Source organism: Coturnix japonica, chromosome 23, assembly GCF_054131305.1.
Source record: "Coturnix japonica strain WE chromosome 23, WE-NBRP24, whole genome shotgun sequence".
NCBI lineage: Eukaryota > Metazoa > Chordata > Aves > Galliformes > Phasianidae > Coturnix > Coturnix japonica.
The window spans coordinates 2547307-2563149 of NC_140685.1; the positions used below are offsets into that span (position 1 = coordinate 2547307).

General features: G+C 57.9%; 1 protein-coding gene across 1 annotated transcript in view; it reads left to right on the forward strand.

Moving 5' to 3' along the window:
• The first annotated feature begins 1615 nt into the window (after positions 1-1615).
• NTN1 (netrin 1) overlaps positions 1616-15843 on the forward strand; it is a 45427-nt gene continuing 31199 nt past the window's right edge. The window contains exon 1 of the mRNA XM_015879925.3: positions 1616-3703. Coding sequence (XP_015735411.2) covers positions 2680-3703 — 1024 coding nt within the window. The 5' untranslated portion in view covers positions 1616-2679. The remainder of the gene's footprint in view (positions 3704-15843) is intronic.

A 15843-nucleotide genomic window follows, 5' to 3' on the forward strand; every position in this document is an offset into this window, starting at 1 on the left:
ACACACACCCCTCCCCTCCAGCCCCCAGGGCCTTGATTTAGCCCTTGGTAATTAATTTGGCATTTCAGAATAGCTACTGGGCTGGATAATGGCCTCATTCATCTCCCCAGCCTAATCTGAACAGAATCTGGAAGAAAAGCTTTCAGAAAGACAGAAACTGCCATTCGGCAACCGCTCAAAAGAACTGTCACTCCGGGGGAATAAATCGCTCCTGATTATTTCAACCCGGGTCTTCTCTGCCTTTCCAGCCGCTCCCGATCCCGCCGGGGGGACGGACCCAGATATTGGGGAGGGGAAGAAGAACCGCTCGGCTTCCACCTCCCCTCCCCTCCTCCAGCCGAGGGCCGGGCGGCGGCAGGGGGAGTGGGCTCGGGGCAGCGCATTGTTCCCGAGGATGTGGACGAGCTCAGGGATCCGAAGCGATTTGACTTTTAAAACAGGCTCCAATCTCCACATTTCCTGGCCGAAATAAAACCATTGGCCCCACTTTTTCATCAGGTTTCTCCCAGATAAACCCAGAGGAAAAGGCCTCTTAGCCCTGACCGTCCCGTCGGGGCTCCCGGTCCTGAAGCTCCGCGTTCCCCGCACTGGTGCTTAACGATGGGAAGAGCCAATCCCAAACTGGGTTTTGGGGCACGGCTCGCCCCTCCCGAGCATCGCTCGGTGGGTTCGGCCCCGGCTTCCCTGCCCCGAGGGTGCTGCAGCATCAGAAGCGGCCCCAGGGAACGTGCTTCGATCTCCGCCGCGCTGCTTACCCGTATTTAATAGCTCGAGGGAGAGGTAATTAGAAGAAAGCCTCTTTAAATCACGTTAATGACCTCAAGAGCCATTAGAAACGCCGGTGGTTGTGAAACGCTGAATACACGCGGAGGGACGGGCAGGATGGGGACGGGCAGGATGGCGCTTCGCGACCGGGGACATCGGCTCGGCAACGATTTAATGTTAAATGAACAGCCCGGAAATGGGACTGGAAAGCACCGCGGGCCGTGGGGGTCGGACAGCCGTCGGAGGGGCACCTGCTGTGCTCTCAGGCCGCTCCCGGGTCCGCCAGGGTGTAGGACACACAGCGCACAGCGTGCCGGGGCGGAGGGGAAGGTCTCAGATACGCGTGGATGGAGAAGCTCCGGGCACGAAACACAGGCACGACGCCCATAGAGTGCAGACAGGGGGAGGTGGGAAACCTCGGCTCTGGCGGGGGCAGCCGGGCAGCGCCTCCCGAGGGTGCCCCGACGGCTCCGGAACCCCGGTGGGTTCGAGGGGTCCGGAGCAGAGAGAGGGAGTCGGGAGCAGAGGGGCCGCTTTCCGAGGAAGAGTTAACAAATCCCAGCAGCAGCGGGGCTGCCGGGGGGGGGACGCGGGGAGCGATGGGGGCAGGGAGGCTGCGGAGCCCCGCTGCCCTGCAGGGAAGGCGGTTGCATTGCCAAAGACGCCCCGCTGGGCTAGCAGGCCCGGGAGCAGATTAATCAGGCACTAATTCAATTTACAACAACCACTTTTATTCAGCTCGGTGGCAAGGAATTCAAAGCGGAGAGAGGGGCGGGCGGAGGGGAGGGGGCGGAGGCCGGCGTGGGGTTCACCGCTGCTCGGGCAGTCCCGTCCCCTCAGGCCGCCCCGTCGGGGCTGGCAGCGGAGGGACCGCGTCGCCGTGCCAGGACTCGGCCGCTTGAGTGACACGACGTGGGCAGCGCTCCGAGAAAGGGCACCTCCGTTGGAAAAATAAAAGTGCCCTTTTAATGAAGGGGAGCGGCTGCGGGAGGCAGGGGGCCGAGCAGGGCGGCCGCTCTCAGGGATGCTCTGCTGCTCCCGGAGCTCCGCGTCGGCCCGTCAGGGCGGCGGGGGGCTACGAGCTTGTTGGGGGCGGGGGGCTCGGGGTCTCCCAGCACCCGGGGTCGAGTTGGGAAGGTCGGTAAGTGTTTTATTTCCCAGACTCTGGGCAGGGACCCGCCGGGACGGGAGTCCCCCGAGAGCAGCTCTGGGCACCTGCAAGGGGAGGGCTTCGGCAGCGCTCAGTCTGTTCATGAGTAGACCCCGCCGTGCTGAGAGGTCTCAGGTTCGTTGTGTCTCGGGGTCGGGGAGAAGTGAGGAACTTGCTGAGCGTGAGGGGCAGAAGGCCCCGTCCCGTCCCTCCCGGCGTCCCTCCCAAATCCTTTCCAGCTGCCGGAGCGTGCAGCCCCGGACTTTCCCCGCACCGTCGGGGTTCAGGATGAACCGTGGAGCGGGGGGACCCGCGGCGAGAGAGAAGCCGGGCCCATCCCCGCTCCCTCGGGGCGCCCATCGCCGTGGAGTCGAGGAGGCCCCCCGGGCTGCGTCTCACTCCCATTCCTCCCCCCTTCTCCCCCTTCCCCCCCCCCGTACACACACCCCGACGCCTGTGCGTGTCTCTGGCTGAGCCGCCAGTGGATGTCGTTGTTCTGTTCCTTGAGCGCAATGTCACTCCTTTAGCATGACCTCAAACGCGGCGGGGGCTGGGACCGCCAGTCATTCTCCGTGCGAGAGCCGGGGCGGGAGGCAGGCGGGACCCAGCCCCGCCGCCAGCGGCACTTTTGTGGGGCCGTCGCCTCTCCGCTCTCCCTTTCTCCGCGGGGTTTGGCCGCGGGGCGGGCGATGCTCCGCGCTCCGTGAGCCGCGCACCGCGCACCGCCTCCGCCGGCCGAGCCGCCCCGCTCAGAGCCCCGCACGATGCCGCGGAGGGGCGCGGAGGGGCCGCTCGCTCTGCTGCTGGCGGCCGCGTGGCTGGCACAGCCGCTGCGAGGCGGCTACCCCGGGCTGAACATGTTCGCCGTGCAGACGGCGCAGCCCGACCCCTGCTACGACGAGCACGGGCTGCCCCGCCGCTGCATCCCCGACTTCGTCAACTCGGCCTTCGGCAAAGAGGTGAAGGTGTCGAGCACCTGCGGGAAGCCGCCGTCGAGGTACTGCGTGGTGACGGAGAAGGGCGACGAGCAGGTCCGCTCGTGCCACCTCTGCAACGCCTCCGACCCCAAGCGCGCCCACCCGCCCTCCTTCCTCACCGACCTCAACAACCCGCACAACCTGACGTGCTGGCAGTCCGACAGCTACGTGCAGTACCCGCACAACGTCACCCTCACGCTGTCCCTCGGCAAGAAGTTCGAGGTGACCTACGTGAGCCTGCAGTTCTGCTCGCCGCGCCCCGAGTCCATGGCCATCTACAAGTCCATGGACTACGGCAAGACGTGGGTGCCCTTCCAGTTCTACTCCACGCAGTGCCGCAAGATGTACAACAAGCCGAGCCGCGCCGCCATCACCAAGCAGAACGAGCAGGAGGCCATCTGCACCGACTCGCACACCGACGTGCGGCCCCTCTCCGGCGGCCTCATCGCCTTCAGCACCCTGGACGGCCGCCCCACCGCCCACGACTTCGACAACTCGCCCGTGCTGCAGGACTGGGTGACGGCCACCGACATCAAGGTGACCTTCAGCCGCCTGCACACCTTCGGCGACGAGAACGAGGACGACTCCGAGCTCGCCCGCGACTCCTACTTCTACGCCGTGTCCGACCTGCAGGTCGGCGGGCGCTGCAAGTGCAACGGGCACGCGTCCCGCTGCGTCCGCGACCGAGACGACAACCTGGTGTGCGACTGCAAACACAACACGGCCGGGCCCGAGTGCGATCGCTGCAAACCCTTCCACTACGACCGGCCCTGGCAGAGGGCGACCGCCCGAGAGGCCAACGAATGCGTGGGTGAGTGGCGGCCGGGAGCGCGGGGACGGAGACCGGGACGGGGTCGGGGACGGGGCGCGGGGCTTCCCAGGACGGAGGGAGGGAGGGGAGGACCCAGCGTGGATCCGCCGGGCAAAGGGAGCGGGAGGCGTGGGGACAACCAGGGACACGAGCAGCGGAAGTGCGGGGCAAAGGAGGGGACGCCGAGGGGCCGCTCGGGGACACGCGAGAGGAGCGGGGGATCGGGAGCGCAGGGATGGAAGCACCGCAACCGGGAGCGGAATGGTGAGGAACTGCGGGACCAGGGGTGTAGAGCGGGGACCTCGGGAGAACGTGGATGGACGGCGGGGGAAGGGAATGTGGGACGGTGTGGGACAAGAGACAGCGACGGTCCCTCAGTGTGAGGCGGGGGGTATGGAAGGACCCGGGAGCGCCGGGTCGAGGGCACCGGGCGGCCGGGAGGTAGCACGGCTGGCGGCACTTGGGGAGCAGAGCAAGGGACAGCGGGCGGAGGGAGGAGCAGGGCAGGGGACTCGGGAAGGATCAGCGCAGGGAGCGGGGAGACGGAGGACAGCGGTCAAAAACCCGTTCGTGAGCAAAGCGGCCCGGAGAGGCGCCGGCTGGACCGGGGGATACGAGGATCCGCAGCTCGGCACGGAGCGGGGAGCGGCTCCTGTCGCTGCGAGAAGCGGAAGGTGCCCGCAAGCCCCGGCGCGGCTCCGCAGAGACTCCGCGGCCCCGAGCCCGGTACAGCCGCCCACCCGGGTGCGGGAGGCGGCGGTGGGACGGGAACCGGCCCTGGGGCCAACGGACAGCGCCGAGCCGAGAGGGTGCGCTCCGTTTCGGGAGAAGAATCTGCTCCGTCCGGGCTGAGAGCGAACTCCGGGTCTGTCCCCGAAAGGAGGCGGCGTGTCCCTGGGCAGGGCTGGGGATTGGGGCTGTTTCTCTGCATCCCCGATTGCCGGCTCCCCGCCGTTCCTCGTATTATGGGGCCGTGGCGGTCCCTGCGTGTCCCGTGGGCTCGGGGTGACCCACTGCGGCTCTGGGCAGCGGCTCGGGCTCGTCTCGGCTCGTCTCGGTTCTCCCCTCCGCGTCCCCCGCATCCCGCCGCCCGCAGCCGCCTTGTTAACGCGGAACACACGGCTCCGTCTCCCCAAACATTCGCAGTTCCGACGATAGGGAGCAAAAAGTCCACACACACACACATACAAAACCAACACAAAACAAAAAAGAGAAACCAAGAAATCCCCAAACCGAGCGGCCGAATTACTTGGACTTTTTTTTTTTTTTTTCCTCTTTATTTTATTGTTTTTTATTTCTCCAAATCACAATCAGATGTGTCCCTTGCACAGAGGGTAATTTCTTCGCCGGCGCCTTCAACGCGGAGGCTCGGCCAAAGCTGGCAGCGACCTCGGGTTACCGGGATCGGGTGGGGATGAGTCCGCCCGGCCGTGTCCCGGTGCCCGGCAGTGCCCGGCTGCGGCTCACGTCGGGGCGCTCCGGGGAGCGGCCGTTTCGCAGCGGCCGGGGTAGGGAAGGTGTGGGGCGTAGAGAGGTGTCCGGGTGTGCAAACAGCGCTGAGCCACGTTTGTCTCCGGGTTTGCTTTCCTCTGTCCGGCAGCCGACAGAGCAGTTTCGCACCGTTCTCACCTCCTGTCTCACAGCCCGGGGCAGGTTCTTTGGTTGCAGAAAACATGCTGTAAAATTCAGTGTCCCGTGGGCACTGTTGGGTCCCTGGGTTACCCCGCAGTGCCCCAAAATGATCCCCGGAATGTATCTGTTCAGTCACTGTGCCGGCCCTGCACACCTACCATGTCCCACACTTCCACTTGATTTCCAGTCTGGTTCCCAGTTTCCAGTTAAGCAGGACTTTGTGCCAGGTTCTGCCGTGCATTCCATGCACAGGTCAGACTTTTGCAAACGAAAATCACTGACTTTGCTTCCCTTTCCTCACGTTTTGTTGGGATACGGATGTTTTACAATGGCAAGACTACGGTAAAACCATTTTCCATCACCCATTTCTGCTGCAGATTCCTTGGGGCCGTACCTATCAGTCTGCAACACCAACAGCAGCCAAACAACTGCATGGCCCTGCCAAGCCCACACTGCCTGGAATAATCCTCCTAGATAAAGATCACAATAAACCCATTCAGCTCCCACCCACTTGCTCATGACCATCGGCCCACCCTGGTTTCTCTCCCGAACCCAGAGGGAAATCAGCCTTCGTTGACCCTCGGGTGTCAGGCAGGGACTGGGGCTGGTGGTGATCTTCACAGTGGGGGAATCTTCAGCCCACAAAGGGAGCACGGACAGAGGAGCCCCGTGCTGAAGGAGGAGGTGAATTCACCAAACGTGCTGAATTTGTCCCCAGCCCATTGAGTGAGAACTGGTTACGGTGTTACCTTTCATTTTGCTCTTTTTTGGGGGGCACAAATTGAGTTTCCAAGCAAAGAGAACGATGGCAGAATGTGTCTGCTTTGCTTGAAGATTGGGGTGTTAACTTCAGTGAGCCCCTTTCCCTGCCAAAATGGAACCTTTGTTCCCATTCATGCTTTTTTGGGGGCTGAAACAGAAACACGCTGCAGTTTGTGACGAGAAGTCAAAATTTCCCACGGGAACACTTCTCGACAGCCTGACTGAATTCTCCTGTATCACCTCTTGCTGCCCACAAGAGCCCCATGCAGGGCAAGGGTTGGCCCAAGGAGATGTCCGCCATGGGCAGAAGGAGCCCTGCCTGCAGTGCTCTGTACCATGGCAGGTTCCCATCAGCATTACCTGGCAAATAGCTGCTCCATGAAGAGCTTGGCCTCTGAGCACAGCTTTGGCTGGGTGCCTGGCAGCCAGCGGGCTCCAGAGAGGACACGGCTTGGAGAGAAGCTGCTGCAATCACTGTCAGGCAGGGAGCTCTGCTCTGTGTCCTCCCTCTCCCCTGCACAGTGCTCAGCCCAAAGCCCAGGTTGCGGCCAACACTTTGTGTCCCCCATGAGAGGAGCCTGCAGCTGGGAAAGGCTTGAGCTGAAATGCCTTCAGAGCTCGGTTGCTGGTGAGCTGGCGCAGATGCACAGAAGTGCAGCCAGGGATGCAGACTTCAACCAGATTTAGGGAAATCCATGCAATGCAATCAACACCTCCCCACAATTTCTCACGGGCCGCTCATGATGCAGATGAGAACTGCCATGAAACCCTTCAGAACTCCCCCTTTCGCTTACACAAAGTGCCACTAGTGCATTTTCCAGCCGGCACAGGCTGAAGGAGCTTTGGGAACCACCTCCCAACGCTGTTCCCAGTGCCGCCCCGAGCACTTCGTGGGGAGATGCACCGGCACCTGCACATGGCTCTGACGTCAATGGGGTCTGCAGGTGCTGGGCTCATCTCGGATTTTGGCCCTGTGTTATGCCTGGAGAGCACTGAGTAATAATGAGTGTGGCTGCAGTGAGAAAAAGGAAACATATTGTGTGTTCAGATATGGGATTTGGCACCCGGCACACGGAGCTGGTGTCAGGCTGTGCTCTGTGGTGTGCACGGTGGTGGGATCCCAGGCTGTGATGTGTCTGTGTCAGAGTGGTTTGTGAGCCAGCCTCTCCTCCTGCTGAAGGGAAACATCATCTCCAGGACTGGGAATTGCCAGGGACCAGGCTGCTGTATTCCCAGTGGGAAACTCTAGGCAGACCTGGGGTGGACCGTTCTCATTTCAGTGGTAGCTCAGGGAGAGATTTGTGGGCAGTCCTACCTATAGAAACCTCTGGGCTCCCCTCCATCCTCACTACAGCCAGGGAAATCAGACCCTCCAAGGCCTTCCTATTCCCACTGGCTGCTCAATGGGATGAGTAGACAACTGGTGCTGACAGACGTTCCCTGGGGATGCCGGGGCAGTCCTGTGCTGTGCTCAGCCCTAATGGTCTTAGTAAACTGCAGGCTGGTTTAGAGGATACAATGGATGCCCAGCATTCCTCATATCCATTTGTCTCATTCCCCCTTGCCTCAGTTTCCCCTGGCCATGAGACCGAAGCACGGCTGTGTGTGCAGGAAAGGTGTGAAGCAGCAGCACAGCATCCCTGCACTCCCCAGCAGCTGGAACGCAGCCTCCATGGTCTGCACCCTGCTCCCATCCCAGTGCCCAGCTCTCATGGGTCATTCTGCATGGGGAATCACACTGGGTGCCGTAGCCATAGAAATATGAGCCCATAAGCAACCAAGACTCCCATTGTAGCCTCCCAAGCAAGCCAGGCATGGGCAGAGCTTTCTCACAGGCTTTTCTTCTCAGGAAGCTTAAAGTTAAACTGATTTCCAACAGAAAGGTTTTTACACCAACAAACAAACAAACAAAAAAGCGCAGTTAAGGCTAAAACAAAACCAGGCTTGGCACTCAGGGTTGGACACTTGCCTTCCCTTGAGCTTGTCCACGGCTAATCTCTGCCCTTCTCTTTCTGGGCCAACGCATGTCATCCTCATTCAGCCAGCAGTGTCCTCACAGTGCAGACTCCCTGTGACCGCCTGGAGGGACGCGCTCCCAGCCCTGCAGGGCGAGAAGCACACAGCCCTATGGAAAGCTCTCCCAGGCTCACACCTTCCTGCTGGGCTGTGAGTGCTTAGGATGTTTGTGTTGCAAATGTATCATAGAGTCACAGGACGGCTGGAGTTGGAAGGGACCCTTAGAGGCCATCTGGTCACACTCCTTGCACTGAATGAGGACACCACAGATCTGTCAGCACTCAGAGCCCATCCCCTGGCCTTGGGTTTGGGGCTGTGATGGGTTTTTGCAGCCAGCTTTGCAGGGTGGAGGAGGTGCAGGTCAGGGTGAGCCCCATATTGCTGTCAAACTGCAGAAATAACCCCAAACCATCCCCAGGACCACAAGGTAGCACAGTGAACCTCTCCTAGCGAGCACTGACAGCTCTGCCTGCAGAGTCAAGCTCTTAGCAAGCAAGGGAGCTTCACCATCCCCAGGCTCGACCCCATCTGTCTCTGCCATCTTCCTGACTGCACCGAACAAGCACACAAGGGATGGACACACAGCCTGAGCACACAACAATTCTCCCTTCCAACCATGCACCAAGACATCTCCCAATGGAGAGGTGACAGGCAGGCTCTTAAGGAGATCTCTCTGTAATAGCTTTCATTTATAGGGGGATTAGGATGCCCTGGGGACTGATAAGGAAGCAGTGAGGCTGTTCCTGTGTCAGCTTGCAGCTTGCTGGGGATGGAGCTGTGCAGCTCTGCCACACACACCCTCAGCTCTGCGCTCCTGCAGGGAGGGAATGTAGTATTGTACAGAATATCAGTTGAGGGAAAGGGTTCTGAGCTGGGAAGGCATGAGGATCTGTGTTGGAAGGGGGCAGGGATGGGGGAGGCACGCAGCTCTATAGATCTGTGGATTTATGGATTTGTTCCATCGGTGTCCAGAATTTAAGAACTGATGGAGTGACCTGGAGATTGCTGTGTGCTGGGGATGGTGCTCAGCTCCCAGTGTCTCCTCTGGCACAGGCAGTCCTGCTGCACTGAAAGGCACCAGCAGAGCCTAAACTGCTGCTGTGCCCTTCCTGTGCAAAGTTACCTTCCCACTGCCCTTGGAGATACATCACTCCGGAGTGCAGTGAGCAGAAAAGCAGGGGAAAAGCCCATTGCCACATCCTGCACACAGCTCCATAGGCAGAGACAGTGCAGGTGAGAACTTCAGTTTCACCTGGAAATGGCAAATGCAGTGTGAGGAGCAGCAGAGCCTTGCAGTGAGGCAGGCTGTGAGCAGCTGAGCTCTGCAGGGTGGAGTGGCACGAATCCATCCTGACCTGCGGCAGGAAAGTGCTGGGATGGAAAGTGCTGGGATGGAAAGTGCTTTCTGGTTGCAGAGAAACTGAGCTGCTGCCCATCTGCTCTGCCCCATCCCTGCCCTTATACCAACCCCCCCCAACACACACACATTTGAACACTGGGCTCATGGATTTGGGTGGAAAGATGCAGAGCTTGTACCACCTTCCCTGTGTCGCTTCAACAGCTGATCCCTATTGGGCTGTGTGCTGCAGGACCACAAGAACCATCACCATCCCTGCTTTATTTCAACCAAATATGACTTGATTTTCATGGCAGCAGTGAGGGAAGAATTAGTGTCCCGTAATGCCGGCCACCTGGATGTTTAGAGTCCAAACTGGATGTAGTGGGTGCAGGGATTGGACACAATTCTTCTGATGGGAAAAGGGGATTTTTGACACCCAGCAGCCCAGTACAGCACCTTGGTTCGCTCCTGCAGGAAGATAGTGGGGAAATGGGAAGATGGGAGGAATGGGGTGCTTTTATAAACCTCCCTTTGCAGTGCTGAGCTGCAGAAGAGCATCCTCGGGATGCGGGACCCCCCAGCTCGGCTGTTTCCCCATCAACCCTCCCATCCTCTTGCAACAGGGAGTTGGTTCTGCTTAATGTTGGAGATCGTACCGCGATTAACAAAAGCCTGATGAAATGAAATCACTTTGCTTCAAAGCATCCCGGGGAGGGGGAGCGTCCCTCTGGCAGCAGGGACAGCCGAGCGGATATTGCAGGCAGCCTGCTAGCCAGCACTGCAACGCGCACAATTGGGCTCTGACAGTGTGAAGGCAAATACAAACAGCAGCTTGTGTTTGCACACAAAGGCTCTGTGCACCAGGATCCCCAGTACTGTGCTTTACACCCTCGGCTCTCGGGCAGAAAGTCCTGGGAGGGTTGAAGGGAGGGAAACACTGCTGAATATTTAGAAATGAATTGAACTGTGCAAACATGCCGCGGGGAAGCTCGCGGTGCAGCGCTTTGGATCAGCTGCTCACTGGGATTGGAACACAACCGCTGGGATTGAAAGGGCGACTTTCACGCTGAAGCAAAGCTGGACAAAAGAAGATAAATGAAACGGGCTCCCGGTGGGGTTTGGTTTGTTTGTTTTTGTAACTCAGCTGATATTCCTGCATGGTTCAGCCCAGCAGCCTGTTGTGTCCTTTGCACGCTGCTCGTAAATTGGGGTGGGCAGCAGTGTGGGGCAGGAGGGGCTGTGAGGTTATCGGGGGTGTTATGAGGCAGGGAGTGGGGAGTGATATCGATTCATCACGCAGCCAAGTGTTGCATATCCCAATTGTTTCTGTGGAGCTGTGGGTGCTGGCAGCAAGTCTGGGGGATGACCACTGGGATAAACTGTGGGTACCTGTGGGGATGGCTCCACCCTGAGCCCCAGCACTGGGTGAGGAGCTGGACTTAGCTGCTGCACACTGTGATGGACTGCAGTCCGGTATCACCAGGCCATCGGATGGCCCAGGTATGCAGAGCAGGGCTAACAGCGCACCTGATGCTCACTTGTTTTCTAAGGCAAAGCCATGCTCAGTGCAAGCCTGTTAAAAACCCATCTATTCCCAGTGCAGTTAGCACTGTGGAAGCTTAGCAATCCACTGCATCATAGTTTTGATCAAATCAAGCTTCTAAAACATTACACAGTGCTTAACCGTAGCATTCATTCCTCCCAAGCCTCCATAGAGCCACCATCGCTCATGGCGATTTGGCAAACCCATCCCTGCAGCAATGAGGCCTCCCCCCATTGAGGCTCCACTTCAGTACGTTCCACCCAATCAATAAAGAAACCCCATTGCCACAAAACCCCAGACAGGCCATCACGTGTGTGGGGCGGCCAAAGAAATCCCCATTGGTGACCAATGGACGTCCCCAGGAATGAAAGGCAAACAATTTGTCGGCAGCCCACGCACTTGAAAACGAATGATCCAAATTATTCAGCGAGTCTCCCCGGATAGTGAATCCATTGAAAAGGGGATGGAGACGGAGCCATAAATTATTCATTACTGAGTAGAGAACGAAATGCATATAATCATAACAATAATAATAACAACAACGCCAATAGCGGCAGCTCAGCTAAGGGAAGCGGGGAGGCATGAAGGCACGCAGGCTTTGTTTTTCCTTTATTCCAGCAGCCCCTTGGAGCAGCTGTCTGATATAAAGGGATACAAAGTGGGTGTACATTTGGAATTAATGCACCTATTGCCAGTTAGTGGGCTGGCTTGCCTTGACCGGGGTGATGCTGTTTGTGCTCAGGTCCTGGGCAGTGAGCAGGTCCCATTCACTCACATCCACCTCCAGGTGCCGTGTGCTGAGATCTGTCCTTTTTCCACCCCTGGGACCTGAGGTCTCTTTATGTCACCTGCTACATGGGGTCCCCCCTTTTCCTGGTGTGCTCCCCATGGGGATCTGGGCCGTACATAAGCCCGAGAGGCATTGACATGCTCCCACCGTGTCTCACAGCACCCAGCTACCACGCTGGCATGACAATGAGTTCCCGAGGGGCTCGGCCGTGGCACGCGGCCATCTCCTGCTGCTTTCCCACCGGTGGCCCTGTGTTGGCAAGGAGGGGCCGTGGGGTCCCTGTGCTACCAGTTGGCTTCCTGCACCTGCTCACTTCAGATGCGTCCCACTGCCGTGTGTCCATTCATATGCTGGGACACAGCAGGTCCGAGCAGGAAGGAGTATCCTCAGAAGTGGGGTTGGATCCCACTGGGAGCATCACTGTGGTTGGATCATGGAGCACAAGGATCCCCACTCACAGGGTGGGGTTCCTGGGGTGCAGTGCAGTGAAGCTATCAGCACCAGCCACGCTTTGGTGCAATAAACCACTGAGAAGTCACAGTTTTGGCTTTGATTCTGCCCTCGGCTATGAGTGTCGGCAACCAGAGGCAAAACCAGTTGCAACCCATATGTTCACCTTTTGGAATTAATTTCTCTTGGTAGTTTCTGTGTAATTACACAGGCTGATTATATGCTTCCTCTTGTGGGCTGCTAATACCGCCGCTCCAGCACTAGAGGTGTGCTTTGCAGCCTGCAAACCTAAAGCCTCCAGCACAATGGGACAGCCTGGGATTCACCCTCTGTCCAGTGTCTCTGGTCCCCTGCTGTGTCCTTGGGTGCAGGTCCCAGCCAACAGCAGGGCACAGTGGGTGCAGGACATGGAGCACTTAAAGGAGCCACCAAAATATGTGGGATGTCACTTGTGCTGAGTGGGGCCAGAACTACCCACTATTGCAATTGCAACAGATGCTCTCCAACAGCAGCTGAGCAGAGCGTCTCATCTCCTGAGCAATAACCTAATTTATATCTCATAAGACAGTTTTATTCTCTGAATTAGCGATGCTGCTGGCCGTGCAAGCAGCGGCTCTGTGTTGCATTGAAGATGCAGCCGTGCTCCAGCTCGAGTCAGGGGGAGTTGGAGGGTCGTAAAGCAGATTCTCACGGCGGGTTATGGTGCCTATAAAATTAGTCCCGTTAGCAGCCGGCTGCCCATTGAAACGAGCAATTTAAGTGGATCACAACAGCATCCCCTGCCCTGACCCCACTGCAGCTTCTGTGAAATAACAGAGTTGGGCTGGATGAAAAGAGTAGAGAAACAGCAATGGCTTTGCTTGTGTCCGGATCAGAGCTTTCTGCTGCGGTGTTCGGGTTTGTTTAGTTATTTCTGCCTCTCCAGTGTCTCAATTCAAACTTAAGGGAGAGAGAAAGCAAGAAGGAGGAGGAGAAATGATTTCCAGCTCCTCTGCTTTGGATGAAGCCCTGCTTTCCCCCTGTGTCATTTGTTCTCCCATTGGGGTTTCGGTGAACCGCCAGCAGCTGCTCCGTGCTCAGATCCACTTGGCTGGGGGAGCGCAGCCCCGCCGCGTGCACATTCCCCCTCTGCGGGAAGCACTTTGTGTGTCACTCCATCACGTCTGAGCTCGGGAGCTTAACACAAATCCTCATGCTCAGACCCAGCTTGAGCCCTTTCTGCCGCAAAGCGCTGGCCAAGGCACCGGTCGTTGTTAGGTTTCAGAGTGAACACTCCCTCACAGTGCAGGAGCAGCTTGTCCTGTGTGCCAGTGCCACCCCATCACTATTGCAGTGCTGCTTAATGTCACCTGGCATCCCCAAACCTCTGTTTTTAGGAGCAGGGAGACAGCACGAGGTCTGTCTGAACAGACCCGTGGGTTCCCTCCTGTGAGACAGCACCCTGAGAGCTTCATTTTTGGGAAGTCTTAACATCCCCGGCTTACCAACCGCTGAAAGAAAGGTCAGCTAATCCTCTGCAGAGTCTGAATGAATGCGGGCCCAGAAGTGAGATTACTAAAAGGGGACTGGGAGGGTGCATGGATACAGGGACCCTTCCCATAGTCAGGCATTGCTTTCTAAAGAAATGCAGCTTTTCTTTCAGTCCCCTTCCCCTGGGAGGAGGGGGTGTGTGCCCAGGTCCCCTCCCCCAGCTGCAGCCATTGCCTTTGGGAATACCCCAGCACAGCACAGGGAGCCTCAGAGAGCTGAGTGCAGCCTGAGGATCCCCACTGAGTACCCTGCCTTGGTTTGGGAAGAAAACCCCCAAAAGCAGGAAACCTGCACTCACACACAACCCCATACACCTCCTTGTGGTACCTGTGCTCTGGGTGTGGGGTGATACTGCTGACCCATGCGTATCAGGCAGTACGGCCATATCTGTAACCTCACCACCCATAGCCATCCTCACCATTCAGCACCCACTGTGCCTCAGGTCCCAGCCCTGCAGGAGGGTGGGCTCTGTGCCCAGGGCCATGTGCTCAGCTCCCTCCTGGGCTTCACCCCTCTGGTCCTTTGTGGACCCCCGGGGTGATGACATGACAGGACCACTAAGGGTTGTTTTTTCTCCTGCAAATCAACTGTCCTCCTCAATGCTGGAGGAGCTGAATGCAGGCAAGGAGCAGCCCCCCAGGGTGTGGATGCACTGCGATGAGCCATGGTAACCTGGCTACAAGTGTGACAGCGCAGACACCCAGACCCCAAGCCTCCCTGCCAGCCTCCCCAGATTGGGTATTCAGCCCACAGGGTTTTCTCTATTGACCTTGAAACACTGTTCTGCATGGGAGAATTTTCTTTCTTTCTCTCTTGGTAATGCAGAATCAAGTGTTTCTGTCGGATCCTTTCGCTACCCCAGCGGCAAGCTGGTGGTGCAGCAGGGGGCTGCTCGCCCAATGGTGGGACTTCATTCAAGCAGAGGGGACCCTTTTTCCAGATGTGGCAGATCCAGGGAGCTGCTCCATGTCCACACACAGTGAACCTGGTGCTGTCACCTTCTGCACAGCCACCAGGTCCTGCTCCGGTGCCTTGCTGGGGACAGCTGATGGAAAACATCCATCCTGACAAAGTCCTTTGGGGCTGGGTTGAAGACTGTGTGTGATTTGGTGTTGTAATAGCAACCATGGGCACAGCTGTACCCATCTGTTACAGGAGACTCCTGGAAAGCCAGGAATTACTTGAAGTCACCCCCAGCAGGTGACATTAGCAGGCAGGGGAAGGTGTGGAGGTGACCTGCAGGGCTCAGCGTGGTGCTGCAGCCACCAGGCAGGGGGAGCACAGACAATCCTTCCCATAAGCAAGGCAGGGGAAGAGGAGCAGGGCATGGCTGTGCCCACGGTCCCTCCCACCCCAGCCCTGCTGTGAGCACATCCCAGCATCCCCATCCGTCCCTCCATCCCTTCACAGCTCCCGCTCTGCAGACGTTGCCCCCAGCTATTCAGCCGCTCTCCGGATCATTAAGCATATTGAGCCATACTGGTCCTGTGACTGGTTAATTAGTAAAGAGTTGACTAATTAGTTAATCATGTTTACCGAGCGCTTTGAAAATGCTCACTGTTATTATTTTTAATTATGAGGATGCCCCGGGCACCGTTCACCTCCCTGCATGCCAAGTCCTGCAGGGCTTGAACCCTTTGTCTCTGCCACCCAAGCCTGGTTTTAAGATGGGAATTTGCCTCTTATCCCCTGGTTACCAGGTTTCTTTAGCAGCCTCTTGTGTGGGATTTTAGAAAAGCCCCTGACAAAGTCTCCGTATACCCTGGCACACTTAACTTGCTCTTTCAAAGCCATCTTATCCACTAAGGAGGCAGGACTGGCTCTTGCAGAGCCATACACAGTGATGGCTTTGTGCACACCTCACCCTGTATCCCTCTCCTGAACTTAAGGAAAAATCAACCAACAGCCAGATCTGTGCCCCATCTCAGGTCATGGGCACCCCGGTCCCATACAATGTGTGATGGATGAGCCAAAAAAAAGGGAGCTGCTCGGGAAGGGACAATTTGCTGGAGGGAAGGAAGAGGAAATGTGCTGCAAAGATTTCATCTGTGGAGAAGAATGTGAGCAGGGTTTGTTAG